Source organism: Silurus aristotelis (genome assembly GCF_946808225.1).
Source record: "Silurus aristotelis genome assembly, chromosome: 13".
NCBI lineage: Eukaryota > Metazoa > Chordata > Actinopteri > Siluriformes > Siluridae > Silurus > Silurus aristotelis.
This window is the reverse complement of record NC_139586.1, coordinates 10,711,256-10,725,731: the sequence shown is the minus strand read 5'-3', so window position 1 is coordinate 10,725,731 and position 14,476 is coordinate 10,711,256. Positions and strand designations below refer to the sequence as shown.

Genomic DNA, 14,476 nt, shown 5'->3' with positions numbered 1-14,476 from the left:
ACCAGTTTAACTTCATTAAGGTATAGTGATAAAGTATCCTAGAAAGGATAAAGTAACCTAGAAAGGTAAATAAGTTCATTTGTGGCTCATGAACATAGAGTTCGGGTGGGCCTAACTGCTACTTATAATGATGACGCCTCAAAATTAAGTCAAGAGGTTATGCCATTTAATTTCTATCTAGTCTTTGTTGTGATTTTTGTAACAACAACAACAAAAAAACACTCACAAAACACTCAAAAAAGTTGAGTCAAGCAGTCATCCCCCACTGTCAGGCAGCTTTCGTTTGTTTTATCAAAATGTATAGTCCAACTATGTCTACAAAACCACAAAAACAAAAAATACATTGTAAAACAAATAATAATAATAAAATGTCACTTTAAAGCATTTTTGATGTTAAAATATTATCTGCAGTATAATTGTTTTATTCTTCTAATTTTTGCAATATTTCTTACAATAGGAATATTACATTATAGACACACTTTGTTTGTGAATTGTTTCCTTATAGCTCCTATTTATTATTTGTAGAAGCTCATTGTTTTACATCGTTTATTGCTGGATGCCCTTCCCAATGCAACCCTCCCCATTTATCCACTAAAAATGTTCAGATTGAGCGTGGTGCAGCAGGATACCTGCCTCAGTGGTCCTTTGTTTGGTTTGTTGCACTTCATATTTTTGACCACTAGGTGCAATGACAACCTAATGGTGCTAAAGAGGTCTAAATATGTCCAGTACGGCTAAGTGAGTGTTTTAGAAAGGCAAACAACTGAGCAACATTGGCTTATATCTGTTAGTCAGATAACCAGATAAATATATTGATTATTCAAAAATGTAATTAGCATTTCAGCGGATGTAAAATGTGAACGAGGAACGAGTTATTAACTGCCCTACTTAGCTCTAGGCACTAGTCCCTTTAGCACAAATCTAAATCTCTTTTTCACATTTATAATTCTTGTCTTTTTCATCATCATTAACATGCTTCAGGCCCATGCTAAGAGGCTGCTGAAGTCTGGTGGCGTCCTCACCTACTGCAACCTCACCTCCTGGGGCGAACTGCTCAACTCCAAATATGACAACATAGACAAAATGTTCCAGGTGTGTATCCTAAGCACAGTGAATTAATATAAAAAATCTCAGACAAGTTAATTACCAAGTGTGCACGTGTGTGTGCTTCTTTTTCAGGAAACGCAGGTGCCTCAGCTGCTAGAAGCCGGATTCAAAAAGGAGAATATCAGCACCACACTGATGGACATCAACCCACCGAAAGAATGCAAATACTATTCTTTCAACAAAATGATTACCCCAACTGTGCTGAAAGAATAAGCCACAGGCATGAGCTTACATACCTGTCTACTGTGCTTTTCAATGTCTTGTTTTTGTTTTGCTAAACGCTATCTGTTGTATAGGGAGAAAGTGTAAATCCGAAAATTTTGTATAATTAAAATTTTGTGGTTGGAGTCACAAAATATGTATAAATACACATGCTAATAAAAAAAAGCACAAGACTGAATGATCATGATCAAAGTATTATTTTACAATGATAGTGTCCATGTCTAGAATCAACAGTTAGAAGTTGATCTTGTCTGTCTATCTATCTATCTACACACCTCTATATCAAAAGTGTCTATAATTCTATCACAGAGGTCTATAATGTGTCTAAACTGCAAAATCAGAGCTACATGTTGAAATTTCCAAGTAGTGTGGTTCTAAAATCTGACATCATGGTGTGAATGGTTCTAAAATCGTCCCAATGTCTTGAGTGACATGAAGGCAGTTGGTTCTGGAGGAATAAAAAAAAAAATGAAAAAGATGACAAGGTAGCCGAAACATTTAAAGAAAAGCATCAATAATCGAAACTGGTGGTAAAAATCAGCAGAGAGAACAAAGTTTTGTGTAGTGTTTTTCCATTGAACACATCAGGTGGATATTTTTACACCAAGTGAACTGAGCTGTACTTAAGTACCTGTGCTGAATTTGGTAACACAACAAACAGGGATAAAACAGCACAGTCCATCGATTGTTCAGCCACTCAGATGTCCTGATTAAAGTGAACAAAATTTTCATTGGTTCAATAGTTTAACAGCTTTTTTTTGGCGCATTTAAAAAGCCAGCCATTTAAGCAATGTATGTTTTAAACAGTAATTTCACACTTTAAATTTGTTAGATATTTCTATTCTCACAGTCATTTTCTTCTCACTATCTACCTATATTGATTGTACAATTTCTTTGCTGTGAAAAACATTTTGTTCACTTCTCTTTGTGTCCTACATCGAACATTTCAAAATGGACTCGAGCACAATACCTGCTACTCTCACAAATAATATTTGAAATTCGTGTGATATGTTCAAATAAAATTTGTAGTCAAACTCCTGGATTTTACACAAGAAAAATGAGAACAGGTCCCCCCCCCCCCCCCCCCAGTTAAGGTTCTTCCTGAAATCACCTCAAGGGATTTCTCCTCGTCACCAGTGTCTCCAACTTGCTCAATAGGGTTAAGCTTATAGACACACACTAATTTACTTTATTTCTATTTTTTATTCTTCTCAATCTAAAACTGCTTTGTGATCTACTTGAGTTGACACTGTCTGTTAAAAGTGCTATACGAATAGAATAGAATGAAAGTATAATGGTGTGTGATAGAGGACATCGCTTTTGAGTTGGTGGGAATTGGAGATTTGTGGGAAAAAAATTGTTTAAAAGGGTTTGTTTACTTGGCTGTTTGTTTATGTAGGGAGCCATTAAATACAAGTTTGTTTGTGTCATGGGTTGTGTCAAACTGGAACATGGACCACATGCATCTGATCATGAATTACCTGCCTTGTACAACCTGTTCCGATCGAACGACCACTTGGTAACCTTCAGCGAAACTAAAATGGGGGAAGCGACATGCAATATAAATACACTTTGGCATAACGGCTATCAGTTTAGCTATCAGGCTAAAGCTGTCAATTGATGTGAAGACTGTGTAATAACCCACCTCCTGAGATTCAACATTATCTTTCAACAGTTCAATAAGAGTCCTGATTCAACCGAGAGTCCTTTATTGTAAAGAGGAGGAGCCGGAGCTGAACAGCAAACAGCTCCTGACAGACTTATTACCATTAAATAAAACATTTACAACAGACCGCCTGCGATAGCACGTCTTATTTGCGATACCAAATTCTCATCTTCTTTTCCCGCTTAATTTTCCTCTGTAACTGCAGCGTTCCGTAAAGCAGAGCCTCGGCAGTTGGTGGACAGCCTTCGAGGAAAAGGGGGAAAAAAAAAAAAAAAAAAAAAAAGATAAACATCAGTCACATTTTAAATATAATTTGTTGCTTTGTTGAAATGTTCAATCTGAAAGTACCTGGAACGTAAATGTCCACAGGGACGATCCGGTCACAGCCTCTGACCACTGAGTAGGAGTAGTGATAGTATCCACCACCATTAGCACAACTACAAAAAAAAACATCATACACATCATACATAGTACAATTCTTCCATTGACTATAACGTTTAATCAACTGTTTGGTTTATGAGCTTCACAGTTGCATTCAACAGTAACGAGCGGCAAACTCTTATCCTCGAAACATTTTTGGAAGCCTATGGTGAGAAATGTCGTCCCTCTCCTTTATATAGAAATCACGCTGCAAAGCAAAAAAAAAAAAGATCTGGGTCATAATTGTATCGGATCGTCTTTCGCAAGCTTGAATACAGACACTCCGTACACAACCCTTCGGATGATGCATTAGGTGTAAAGTGGAGCAGAGTGTGTAAGTGGGGCAGAGAGTGTAAAAGACTTCTTTTACTCCAGAGAGCAGAAAATGTCTACATTCACTTCATATACAGTAACATACTTCTCACTGCTCCACTATGATCACCATACACATTGTACAGCCCTGCAAAATGCCTCAATCTGATTGGCCAGAATTGTGTGTGTTCATGTAATTTCTTTATTTTATAAAAACAGCCTGGGCAGTAATGTTGGCTGCAATGCAAATCCTATGTTTATATTAATATATACATTTTTTTACGATGTTACGGTTTCTATAGAAACATTGCTCTGGTTAAGCTTTCATTAAAGATACATTTCGATCACATTCGTCTTTCCTTTTATGCTCAAGACAGACAAAAGTGGGAAAAGGAACTCGAATGATTTCACAGGCGTTAAAATGTAACAAATTTCTGCTGTGGAATAATAATAATAATAATAATAATAATAATAATAATATTAATAATAATAAGCCGAGGCTGTAATACAGTAGTCCCTCGTTAAATCTAAACTTATAGTAAATAGTTTTCCTTGACTTTTAGGTCGAAATACGGTAATTTATTCATAAAAATATCATTTTTTATTATAAAAATGAAGTAAAAGCATAGCTCAAACACCCTACAGTGTGTATCATACAAGAACGCGTATCGTTCTTGTTCGTGTAAATCTACATTATGCGGCTGGATTTTCGGGGGTTGCGCCATTTATCGGTCGGTTTTGGCACGTAAACTACCTAGATAATCGGGGGACGACTGTAGCCGCCTATTTCACGTCGCACTCTGTCATTTCTACATTTCCTATAACTCAATTTCTGCGAGGTTCCTTCGCACTAATCATGTTTTAATCCTTCCGAAACAGACACCGTTTACATGCTTTCTTCTTATTGTTGTTCATATTAAATACGTTTATTGTTATTTAATTTAAAAAAGTAAATTTTTTTTCTACTTTCATATTTAAAAAACAAAACAAATACATGATTATAAAGCACCCTAATGAACGCAGCACCAGACAGGAGGAGAACACATATGGCTCGGGATAGAAGCACACGATCAAATGCATATGAAGCAGCTGCTCTTATAATCATCAGTGAGAAAACTCGCTCTACTCTTTCTACAATTCAGTCTGCGCAGCTCCTGCCCTCCTTTAGAATTCAAAAGAGCTTGCATTATACGCTTACATTTCCTGCTCGAATCCATTTGTTGCTGTTTTGTATAGACATATACAACCAGTGACTGCTGCACATGCATCTGTTCTGTTATTCTATTAGTAGACCCGCTAATTTACAGAATTACTGCTATATAATAAAAATCATTAGTAATTAATGATCCTAGAAGAGTGCACCCCTGTGCTACTATATCTGGGTTAAATAAACAAAAAATGTGTTAATTGTTGCACCGGGAGATTTTTGGGAGACAAACCTTTGTCCTTACCTTCCCATAGAAATGACATATCTGGGCTCAGGCATCTGATCGTACACCTACAGCAACAAAAAAACTTTTTACTTTGCATATGTAAACGTATCAGGACTTTCAGAAATACAGAGTTTTGCAATCGGTTTTAAACATTTGGTACGATTTTTTTCTATTTCATATTTGTTTATGCCAAATGACCCCCTTTTATACAGTACAATTTCTACTACATAGACATGTCACACCTGACTCTTATAACCACATGTGCGGCTTCCTAAACTGTAACCACAAAGCCAGCTTCATGAAGCTATGCTTTACATGGGTTGAAGTGGAAGATCTTTAGTGGCCTGCTATAGAGCTCTGACCTCCTGAACACCTTTGGGATGAATTGGAACACTGACTGCACCCCAGGCCTCCTCACCTCTTCTACATCAGTACCTGACTTTCCTAATGTGGCTGAATGTGCACAGAAAATATTCTCAGAACTGTGGAGGTTATTATTACAGCAAATGGGGAAAAATGTGGAATGGGATGTTCACCGCCTTATGTACCAGGAATTATCATGATGATACCTTGCGTAAAGCAGGAGCCATCTTATTGGTGAGTGTTCCAGCGACAATCATGACGTCAGCCTGCCTAGGGCTGGCTCTAAACACAACCCCGAAGCGATCCATGTCGTAGCGAGGTGCGGCCATGTGCATCATCTCCACAGCACAACACGCCAAGCCAAAGGTCATGGGCCACAAGGAGCTCTGAGAGAGGAAGGTAACACATTCCTGATAGAAAAAACAAACAAACAAACAAAACAAGATATTGATTAAAAAACAATACTTACTCTGCGTGCCCAGTTCACCAGGTCATCGAGCTTGGTAATGACGTATTCGCCTTTGCTGCTCACTGCCGAGGTGGGCTTCGCTGCCACAGCTGTGCTTTTCCCTCTGAATGAAACCAGACTGCAGAAATGACAGCAGTGGTTAATAAATAAACTGCCACTCATCTCTTACTGAACATGTTCATGAATAGCTAAAGATAATTATCCCCTATTTGGTGGTTTTCTTCAAATCCACAATTTCCAAAACCTTCCCATACCTCTTAGCTTCTTCATCGTTTCTGTTCTTGAGCACAACTGTCCTTTGAGCAGTGAATGAAGAAAGGGGTCTGTAACAGAGATCAATGCTTGATTAGAGCTCTGTATCTCTCTGCATCAACATGACGCCAAACCAAAGCCATTTACAAGCATTCTGAATGCAGGTAGATGGATAAAGTAACGTCCCACCTTAGTGAAAAGGAGCCGAATGTGGCAAGGCGAGGAGCTGAAAGACCAAAAAACATTAACGGATCATTAACAAGAATAAAACGGATGCCAGAACTTTTAAAAATACCTCTGTGATCGTCATATTTATTTGTCTGGGGGCAAAACAACCAAAAATTATAACTAGTTTTTCAACTACAGATACTGAGACCTGAAATGCTGAACTGATTATGAATTTATTGACTCAATATATACATGAGAATGTAACATAAGCATGTCACAGATCTTAAACTTGAAAACACCTTTGAATTTTTGTATAAGAATTTATTTTCAATTTGCATACGATCAGCTCAGTTTGTGAGACCGTGAGTATTGCGTAAGTATCGCGCACTAGAAATACCCTGAGCTTTAATATGAGCATTGGAGTTAAGATGGAAAATAATGCATAACACTCAAGAATAGGTTCTGAAACTAGAAATATTTCAGACTACATGGTATTCCAGGGAATGATATCCATTAGCACTCTATAACAAACAGAACACGATCTTCTGCATTACCTGTGACAAATTTAAATGGTTTTGTGGTAAGATCGTTTTGAATATGCTGCCTTGCCAGTTTTCATTTACCAACGTTCCATTATGCTGCTTTCGATTCCCGTCAGAAACATCCTACACTCATTATCAAGTTTATAAAGAACACCTGTACATTCAAGCAGTTTTCTAGGAATCAATAAATAATGTGGTGGCAGCAGCACAATGAATAAAATCCCAGATACAAGTCAAAGGCTTTGGGTAATGTTCACAATAAACGAATGGAGAAAAGGGTGTGATCTAAAATCACTTTGTTGGTTACAGATGGGCCGGGTTGAGAAATTCAGAACTTCTTGTTCTTATACAAAATTCTCAACATAGAGTGGTGCAAATAACATTGAGGGAAAGCCTCTGTGAAAGGAAACACCTTGATAAAAGACTCCTTTCACCTGCCATAAAAGATAGAGGAACTCTCATGATCACTTTTCACACATGTGGTGAGCAGAAAAGCAATTCAGAACATGAGACACATCGAACCTTGAAGTCAACAGGCTACAAGAGCAAAAGACCAGTTCAGTGTAATCTAACATGATCATGGGCAAAAAGGTCAGACTATTTCTCCATTCTTTGGAAAGATAGAGGTTTGATTTGAACACTGAAGCTCTTGACCAGCATGATTTTATCAACTGTGCTGCTGCCACATGATTGGCTGATCAGAGAACTGCATTGATATGCAGATATGGAGGTGTTCCATAAAATGGACAGTGAGTGTATATGGTATAAATTCGGCGTTTTCACAGTTCCCTATCAAAACCACTGGAACACGCAACGTCGTAATCAGGACCTCTTTACTTTGACTTATGAACTTATTTGAAGGCACCGTTTACTCCAGGCTTTATTTATCACTCATAACCCTGATTACATGTTGATTATATGAGTACACTGGTGCATTACACTGAAGAGTTCAGTATCATCATTCCAATCCCAAATGCTCTTTTATAAGGAGCAGGAAGACTTCAGAGATCCTTCACAGGTTTGCTATTTTACACATCACATCTGTAGCTCTGCTAGCCGTGAGTTAAGTACAAGGTCAGGGAACAAAACGCAAAATAGAGCCAAGAATATGAACAAACCTACAGCAGAATTTAACCCAAACATTTGCATTAGTTGCCGCTTATTGCTCATATTAGAGGGTAAATCAGGCAGCTCTGTTTTTATAACGAAAACAAGCCAGATTTTGCTTTTGCGAGACTCACCAACCAACGCCGCCATCTTTACACAACACTTCCGGTGCTGCTTCTTCTCTTGTAACGGAAACTGGGACACGAGAAAACACGACTCCATCTGCTGGATGTAGCAGGAAATGTGGAAATGAATCTGAAGCAGTCGGTTATATTTCCTCAAAACATTCCACCAGTTTTTGTTATAAATTTTCAAGCATCAAGTCTGAGTTTCTGTTTGCGAGTCTTCATGTCAATTTTGGGCCTTTGGCAGACCCCCTTGTCCAGGCGTGTTTCATTCATACATTATTTGTGATGTCATGTACTGATGTTGGATGAAGAGTCCTGACCCATAACCGACATCCGAGTTTCTCCTAAAGGTGTTTAGAAGGGTTGAGGAGGTCAGGGCTCTGTGAAGACCACGAGGTTCTCCTGATCAAACTGGTGGAACCGTGTTATTTATATAGTTCGCTTTGTGCAGTGGCACTGGCATGCTGTACCAAGAACAAATCCCTCCTCGAACTGTTGCCCCAAACAGTAGAAGCGTGGTCTTAATCTTTTTATGCTATAGGAGTGCAAACATCTCACAATAGCTCACAATGAAACCTTTCCTCCTTCGTCCATCTTTTTCTGTTCTCATGTACAATTGTATTTTGCTTCTGATCCCCCTTTTCCCTGCTCTTCTCCACCCTCACTCACCTTTTGTGTTTTATCTTGTTTTCATTCCCACCATTTTCACATTCATTAATGAAAATATATTCAATTAAATTCATATGTGAGAATGTAACCAAATGATATTCAGGGTCCATGGCAGAGGACGTCAGTACCTGTCTATTGGGAATTGGTAATGGAATGATGGTAAATCTTCTGCTGATCCACCATTAAAATGTTTGTTAAGAGTGCAGGAGGGTCACTGAACAAATGGGGGTGAAATCAAGAGGGGTTTTGTTGTAAACCCCCCCCCCAAAACAACATAAAAAGTTCTCCATGTCAGCTCTCACATCAAGTAGTTGCTTGGAAGATCAGCTTGGCTTTTATTTGAAGGAAAAATAAAATCTACTTTTTGACATCTTTTTTCCCCCTTAAACCAACACTGTATACGATGTCCCAATTTTCTGCCTTTTTAATCTCATTGTCAACACTCATTCCATCCTGTTCACCTTTGGCTGCTTTTAGTGTAGAGAATATTTTGGCGATACATTCTCAAAAACAACCCAGAATGATATATTTCCCTTCACATGTACCCGTACAGCACCGGATTGCAGCAGAAACAATTACTATATACACACACACTATGTATAACTGCTAAACTACATTTCGGGATCCAAACGATGTTTATCAAACAAACAAATTGTATTGTTTTTAAAGGAATTTAATTAGATAGCAAAATCCAGGACATTTTATACAAGTGTGTATAAGTGCACAACTGTGACAATTACACACCATCCATTTGAAAGTGTCGGGTCAAAAGCAGCAATAATAAATTAGCATAAACACAATAAATTAAAAAGAAAAAAAGCAGAAAAATTAAAGCCATCACTCCAAACAAGGCTGGAGCTCCTTTATATTTAGTGAAAACTGCAATTCAATTGTAATATAATTCAACCTATATTACAGCTAAAGTACTATTATGTACAAGAATTTATATACATAAAATAAAAATGGCATGGGATTTTAGTCTTCAGTGAGCAGGCTGTGAAAATGATCCGTCCTCCTCTTGAGCACCGTCCTGAAGTCCTTCTAAAAGTCAAAGCGTTCGAGAGTTAATGTATATGTAAATAATATAAGGATGCTGAATATAGTGTTCAAAGCAGGATTTAATGGCTCGTGTTTATTAATAATAATATTATTATTATTAACAGCAGGTGTGTTTTATTGTGTTCATTGTATACGAGACAAATGATAGTTCTTACAGCTTGGATGAGCTTCTCCAAGTAAGGTATGAGCCTCTGGAGCTCTTTGTCCTCTTTGTCCCCACACCAGCTCTTTATGGCCATCGTGTTCATCAGCTGGAAGAAAACAGGAAAATATTTTATCATTATAGTCTTTTTTGTTTAATATTTAACAAAACTGTTACATTAATAATAAAATATGGCCACCAAAGACTGTGGAAGTGAAAGATCATACGTGATATGGGAAAGTGTGAGGTGCGTTGTCCAGAATCACTGTTTTGGAAAGATCTCTTTCCAGCACCTCCAAGTCCTTGATATAGTGTCCAAGCACGCACGCGCAGTCGTCCTGATACAGTCGATGTCTTTTACAGGGAAGGAAATAAATTACTTTCCTTGACACACACACACACGCCCGCCCACCAACTCACTCACCCACCCCACTAGGACTGTTGCCGTCGATTATTTTAGTAATCAAGTGTTCTACCGATTTTTTTTTAACGATTAATCGAGTGAATAAAAATATGAGGTGAATAAAAATGAATTGCAGATTACTCTTTAAAATAAACATAAAAAGGCAACGCACTGTATTTTCTTTATGTTTTAGTTTAAAATGATCCCAAACTTTAGAAACTCTTTCTTTAGCCTGAATTCTATGGAAGCCCGTTTCCCCACATAAAAAACAACTTTTTCCCTCACAATTTCTAAAAACAGTCGTCATTTCTGGTGCATCCACCGGTAACCATGTTGTCGGTCTGAAGTTTGAAGCTGTTGGTGTATGAAGGAGGCTCCTCTGCTTCATCTGTCTTGTTTCGTCTCCTCCAGAGCTGATTGTTAAACGGAGTTCTGTCCAGGGATCGAAGGCTTCGTTTTATACCATGCGATACTATTGATTGTATGTGTAAAGCTTCCTGGCACTATAGAGGTGTGACGCTGCCCGATTGGATAAAATAAATAAATACATTTCGAAATACACTAAAAAATTGTAAGGAAAAAGGCATAATTCTGCAAACTTTTTATTTAATGTGGTGGAAACAGGCTTCCGTATGAATCTTCATCCACCCCCTTCCCTGTTTTCTCGTCATTTTTCATTCTGCGTTACCTGTCCTGAGCGCTCCAGAGTTTAGCGGATGGTGCGTCAGTAATAATGGTCCGTGGGAAACACAGTGCTCTGTGTTTAGTTACATGGATTAAATCATTTGCCTCTACGAATGTTTGTAATGGAGTTACTCGAGGAATCGTTACAGCCCTACACATCACAGCAATAAAATATTACACAGAAAGATCAAACACTTTACCTGAATAGCTTTTTTCTTGGGTCCAATATGTCCACGATCATTTCTGCATATTCCTTTTTAGCAGACGTGTAAATAAACATCTACAAACGATACGTGGGGGAAAAGATCATTGAATGCTTTTTCAAAACAGTTATAGTTGTATAGGTGTTACTGTATCACACTGTTACACACGAACATAACCGAGTATAGTTCCTTTCAATTAAATAGTTTTTGGTTTCATCAGATATCAGCTGAGCAAAGCCATGGCCTTGTCCACCTTAGAAATACTGATATTAAATATTCTATTCAATTCATTTTTATTCGTATAACGCTTTTAACAATAAACATCATCTGTGTAAAGCTGCTTTGAGAATGTGCTTGTACAGTAATATACTTTCATATGAAGTCAATTTACCTCGAAATGTTTCACCATGGCTTGTAGAAACTCCTTCACATATGGCCTGAGAATCACATAGACCTGCGTTTAAAAGAAAATACACAAGTAATTAAAAACCAAAGCTTTTTTAACTACTTTCCATCCGACCACACCACCACACTGGGGGGGATGAATAGTGATCTGTGCACAATGACCTTGTACTCCTGGTCTTGAAAGGCCGTGTTAAACGTGTATTCTGCATCCTCGATCCTGTTCAGGGAGCTGAACACCAGGGTTTCATCCTACGAAAGGGAAGCAATGAGAGTCCATTTAAATGATCAGAACTCAAACTAAACCTATAAATATATTTTTAAAAAATCTAACTCGTAAAAAGCTCACCAAATCGAGCACCATGGTGGATGCAGGTGTGCTTCTCGTCTTTGGTGGTATGTCTCGAAGAGTAGAAACTGCTCGGGACTGCGGTGACAGGTTTGGGATGTTTTTGATGAACTTGTATCTGTGGGCAATGGTACATGAAATGACCAAACAGTACAATTTCTTTATTTCATAATCTCTCGTTAATCTTAAAAAAATAAAAATAAAGCCACAAGATGGCATTCAAGCAGGAAATACAAAGAAGGAAGTGACACTCACGGACTGAACACCTCATCGTTCCCCTCGTCTTCTGACAGCGAGCTGACGGCACTGTATCCGAACACACACTGCTCAGGGCTGAACACTGCACCTCTCCTCGTCCTCTCGTCTAGGAAAGAAAAACACGGATAGCAGATGTTCCCCGGCATTGCTCAATATAAATATTTTTTAACAGAATTCTTGTCTCTGCTAAAAAGCGTAAAATATGACGTAGCTTAATTAACACCATAGTTGCCAAGCCTCAGCAAGCAATGATGCCTGTGAATATTTAATTCATCAACAGCGTCTGCACTGAAAGGATGCTGCAATCTTGTGGGAGTAGACAAGGTACCTACTGTCTTTCGTGGGTGTGACAAACCGCACCACAGGAGAGTAAAGGCTGCGGGCAGCAGGGTTCACTGATGAGTAATGCTTTTCCCGGAGATGCTGCACGGGTGTCTTGAAGTCAGACTCTGCTCATGAAAGACGCATCAAATTCAAACTCCACAGCTAAATGTAACTTTCAGTTTGCTTAGATGTAAATAGAACTGATTCACCACCAAACCAGACCACAATCAGCTCCACACTGACAATCTAAATCAAGCTTGTGTTTACCTTTAACCTCTTGTGGATGAACAACCCTTTTTCTTCCACGTCTTAGGCGCGGGCGCTTCACTACAGTCGGGACGGCGTCGCTGTACAAATTGGAGCAATCCTTTAAAATCTTTACATCCTAAACACAAAATCACAGACGAAAACAATAACATATGAAATTTTCATGACAGGTAAAACATATGCTCACAGAGCACTTTATTAGGAACACCATAGTAATACTGAGCCCTTTCCCTTTCCTCTTAAAACAACCAATTTGATATTCTGCATCATGCTGGCATTGTGCAACGCCTACAGCTTTTTCCCCCCTGTGCCCACATTGTTGATTCGGTTTCCTTTGACCGCAACATGTGACGCGATGGCTGCAATCTGATTGGATAGAAACGGCATCATAAACAGACACTGCTTGGAGCAGCGTACTCGAGAGAAAAGCTATGAAATGAAGAGAAAACACTATGGAGAATAATTTAATACATATTCATAGAAAAAAAAAAAACATTAAGTCAGTGATTCTGATGGTGTTTAAGCCAGCACTTACTGTGTTCAGTGCATGCATGTATGTGTGTGTTTATATATATATATATGAATGAAAACACACAGATTTTTAGCTCAGTCTAAATCAATCCACACGACGTTTTACAATTTCCTTGTAGGTAAAGAAATGGAGTTGTTGAGAGAGGAGTTGTACAGCCAGATGCTAGTTTTTAGAGAACAGGAAACTGGCCTACATTGTTAACAAATCTTCTTATCTGATGGTTGACTTTCAATTTCCAAGCCCCTTACAGATACTATAACTCTCCACTGAATCAGTAATACCGCATGAGTCGTGTTGCTCTTTATTGTAAGAGAGATGAGTATCGTATTATAAGTATTATTCGGCTAGTTTAAAGCATGCTAGCTACAATAACAAACACGGCTGTGCTGTTGTGATAACTGACTAACTCTACCGGAGCTGCGATTTTAGACACAGTTACGGTTTTATCACAGGCATTAGTTATATTAAAGTTGCGTGGATCTTTAAAGGTTCACCTGAGACTCGGGTTCACACTGATGCTGCTCGAAACGCGGTGCTCGACCGAGATCCTGTCGCCTGCGCCGCGGGGTGCTGGGCTGAGGAGACGGGCTCTCCAGGGATATAATCCTCGACCGTAGTCTCATTATCGAACTTTTCCAGCAAGTTCAATTCCACTCGAACACTGAAAGACTAAAGCTGAAGTCAATAATTAAGAAGAAAAGCTTTACCGCTTCTATACAGTGTTGTTGTTATTATTATTTTTCCAATGCAGGCCCAAGAACCCTAAACATGGCCGCCCCCTGGCTACTGATACAACGGTTTAAATCTGCCGGGAGGGGCGGAGCCAAGCCGCGCGTTCACAGTAAGGCTCAGTGGGCGGAGCACATGGCGTGCACGCGCGTCGCTTCCCTACACATCTCAACCTGTTCTCAATTACATTTTTATTATAGATTTAAAACTTTACATACATACATAAAAAAGTTTAGTTTTTTTTGTACATTTATAGACTGACCAGG

At 38.6% G+C, this 14,476-nt stretch overlaps 3 protein-coding genes across 3 annotated transcripts in view; 1 reads left to right on the top strand and 2 right to left on the bottom strand.

The window, feature by feature from the left end:
- The window catches only part of gamt (guanidinoacetate N-methyltransferase), a 3,833-nt gene extending 2,326 nt beyond the window's left edge, over positions 1–1,507 (top strand). The window contains exons 4-6 of the mRNA XM_083558642.1: positions 1–20; positions 982–1,092; positions 1,180–1,507. The exon at positions 1–20 is cut by the window's left edge and continues 48 nt beyond it. Coding sequence (XP_083414768.1) covers positions 1–20; positions 982–1,092; positions 1,180–1,320 — 272 coding nt within the window. The 3' untranslated portion in view covers positions 1,321–1,507. The remainder of the gene's footprint in view (positions 21–981; positions 1,093–1,179) is intronic.
- Positions 1,508–3,021: 1,514 nt separating this feature from the next.
- ndufs7 (NADH:ubiquinone oxidoreductase core subunit S7) lies at positions 3,022–8,291 on the bottom strand. The gene is made up of 8 exons (XM_083558640.1): positions 8,196–8,291; positions 6,434–6,470; positions 6,247–6,315; positions 5,993–6,110; positions 5,730–5,909; positions 5,179–5,225; positions 3,344–3,432; positions 3,022–3,238 (listed from the first exon to the last, which is right to left on the bottom strand). The coding sequence occupies exons 1-8, from the start codon at positions 8,281–8,283 to the stop codon at positions 3,141–3,143; spliced, it is 726 nt and encodes a 241-aa protein (XP_083414766.1). The 5' UTR covers positions 8,284–8,291; the 3' UTR covers positions 3,022–3,140.
- A 1,211-nt stretch (positions 8,292–9,502) lies between these two features.
- ctdspl3 (CTD (carboxy-terminal domain, RNA polymerase II, polypeptide A) small phosphatase like 3) lies at positions 9,503–14,274 on the bottom strand. Its single transcript, XM_083557734.1, has 11 exons — positions 13,976–14,274; positions 12,950–13,067; positions 12,691–12,807; positions 12,356–12,464; positions 12,101–12,218; positions 11,917–12,003; positions 11,741–11,803; positions 11,347–11,426; positions 10,287–10,413; positions 10,073–10,168; positions 9,503–9,899 (listed from the first exon to the last, which is right to left on the bottom strand). Exons 1-11 carry the CDS (start codon positions 14,102–14,104, stop codon positions 9,834–9,836), a joined length of 1,110 nt encoding a protein of 369 aa, XP_083413860.1. The 5' UTR covers positions 14,105–14,274; the 3' UTR covers positions 9,503–9,833.
- Positions 14,275–14,476: the final 202 nt, after the last annotated feature.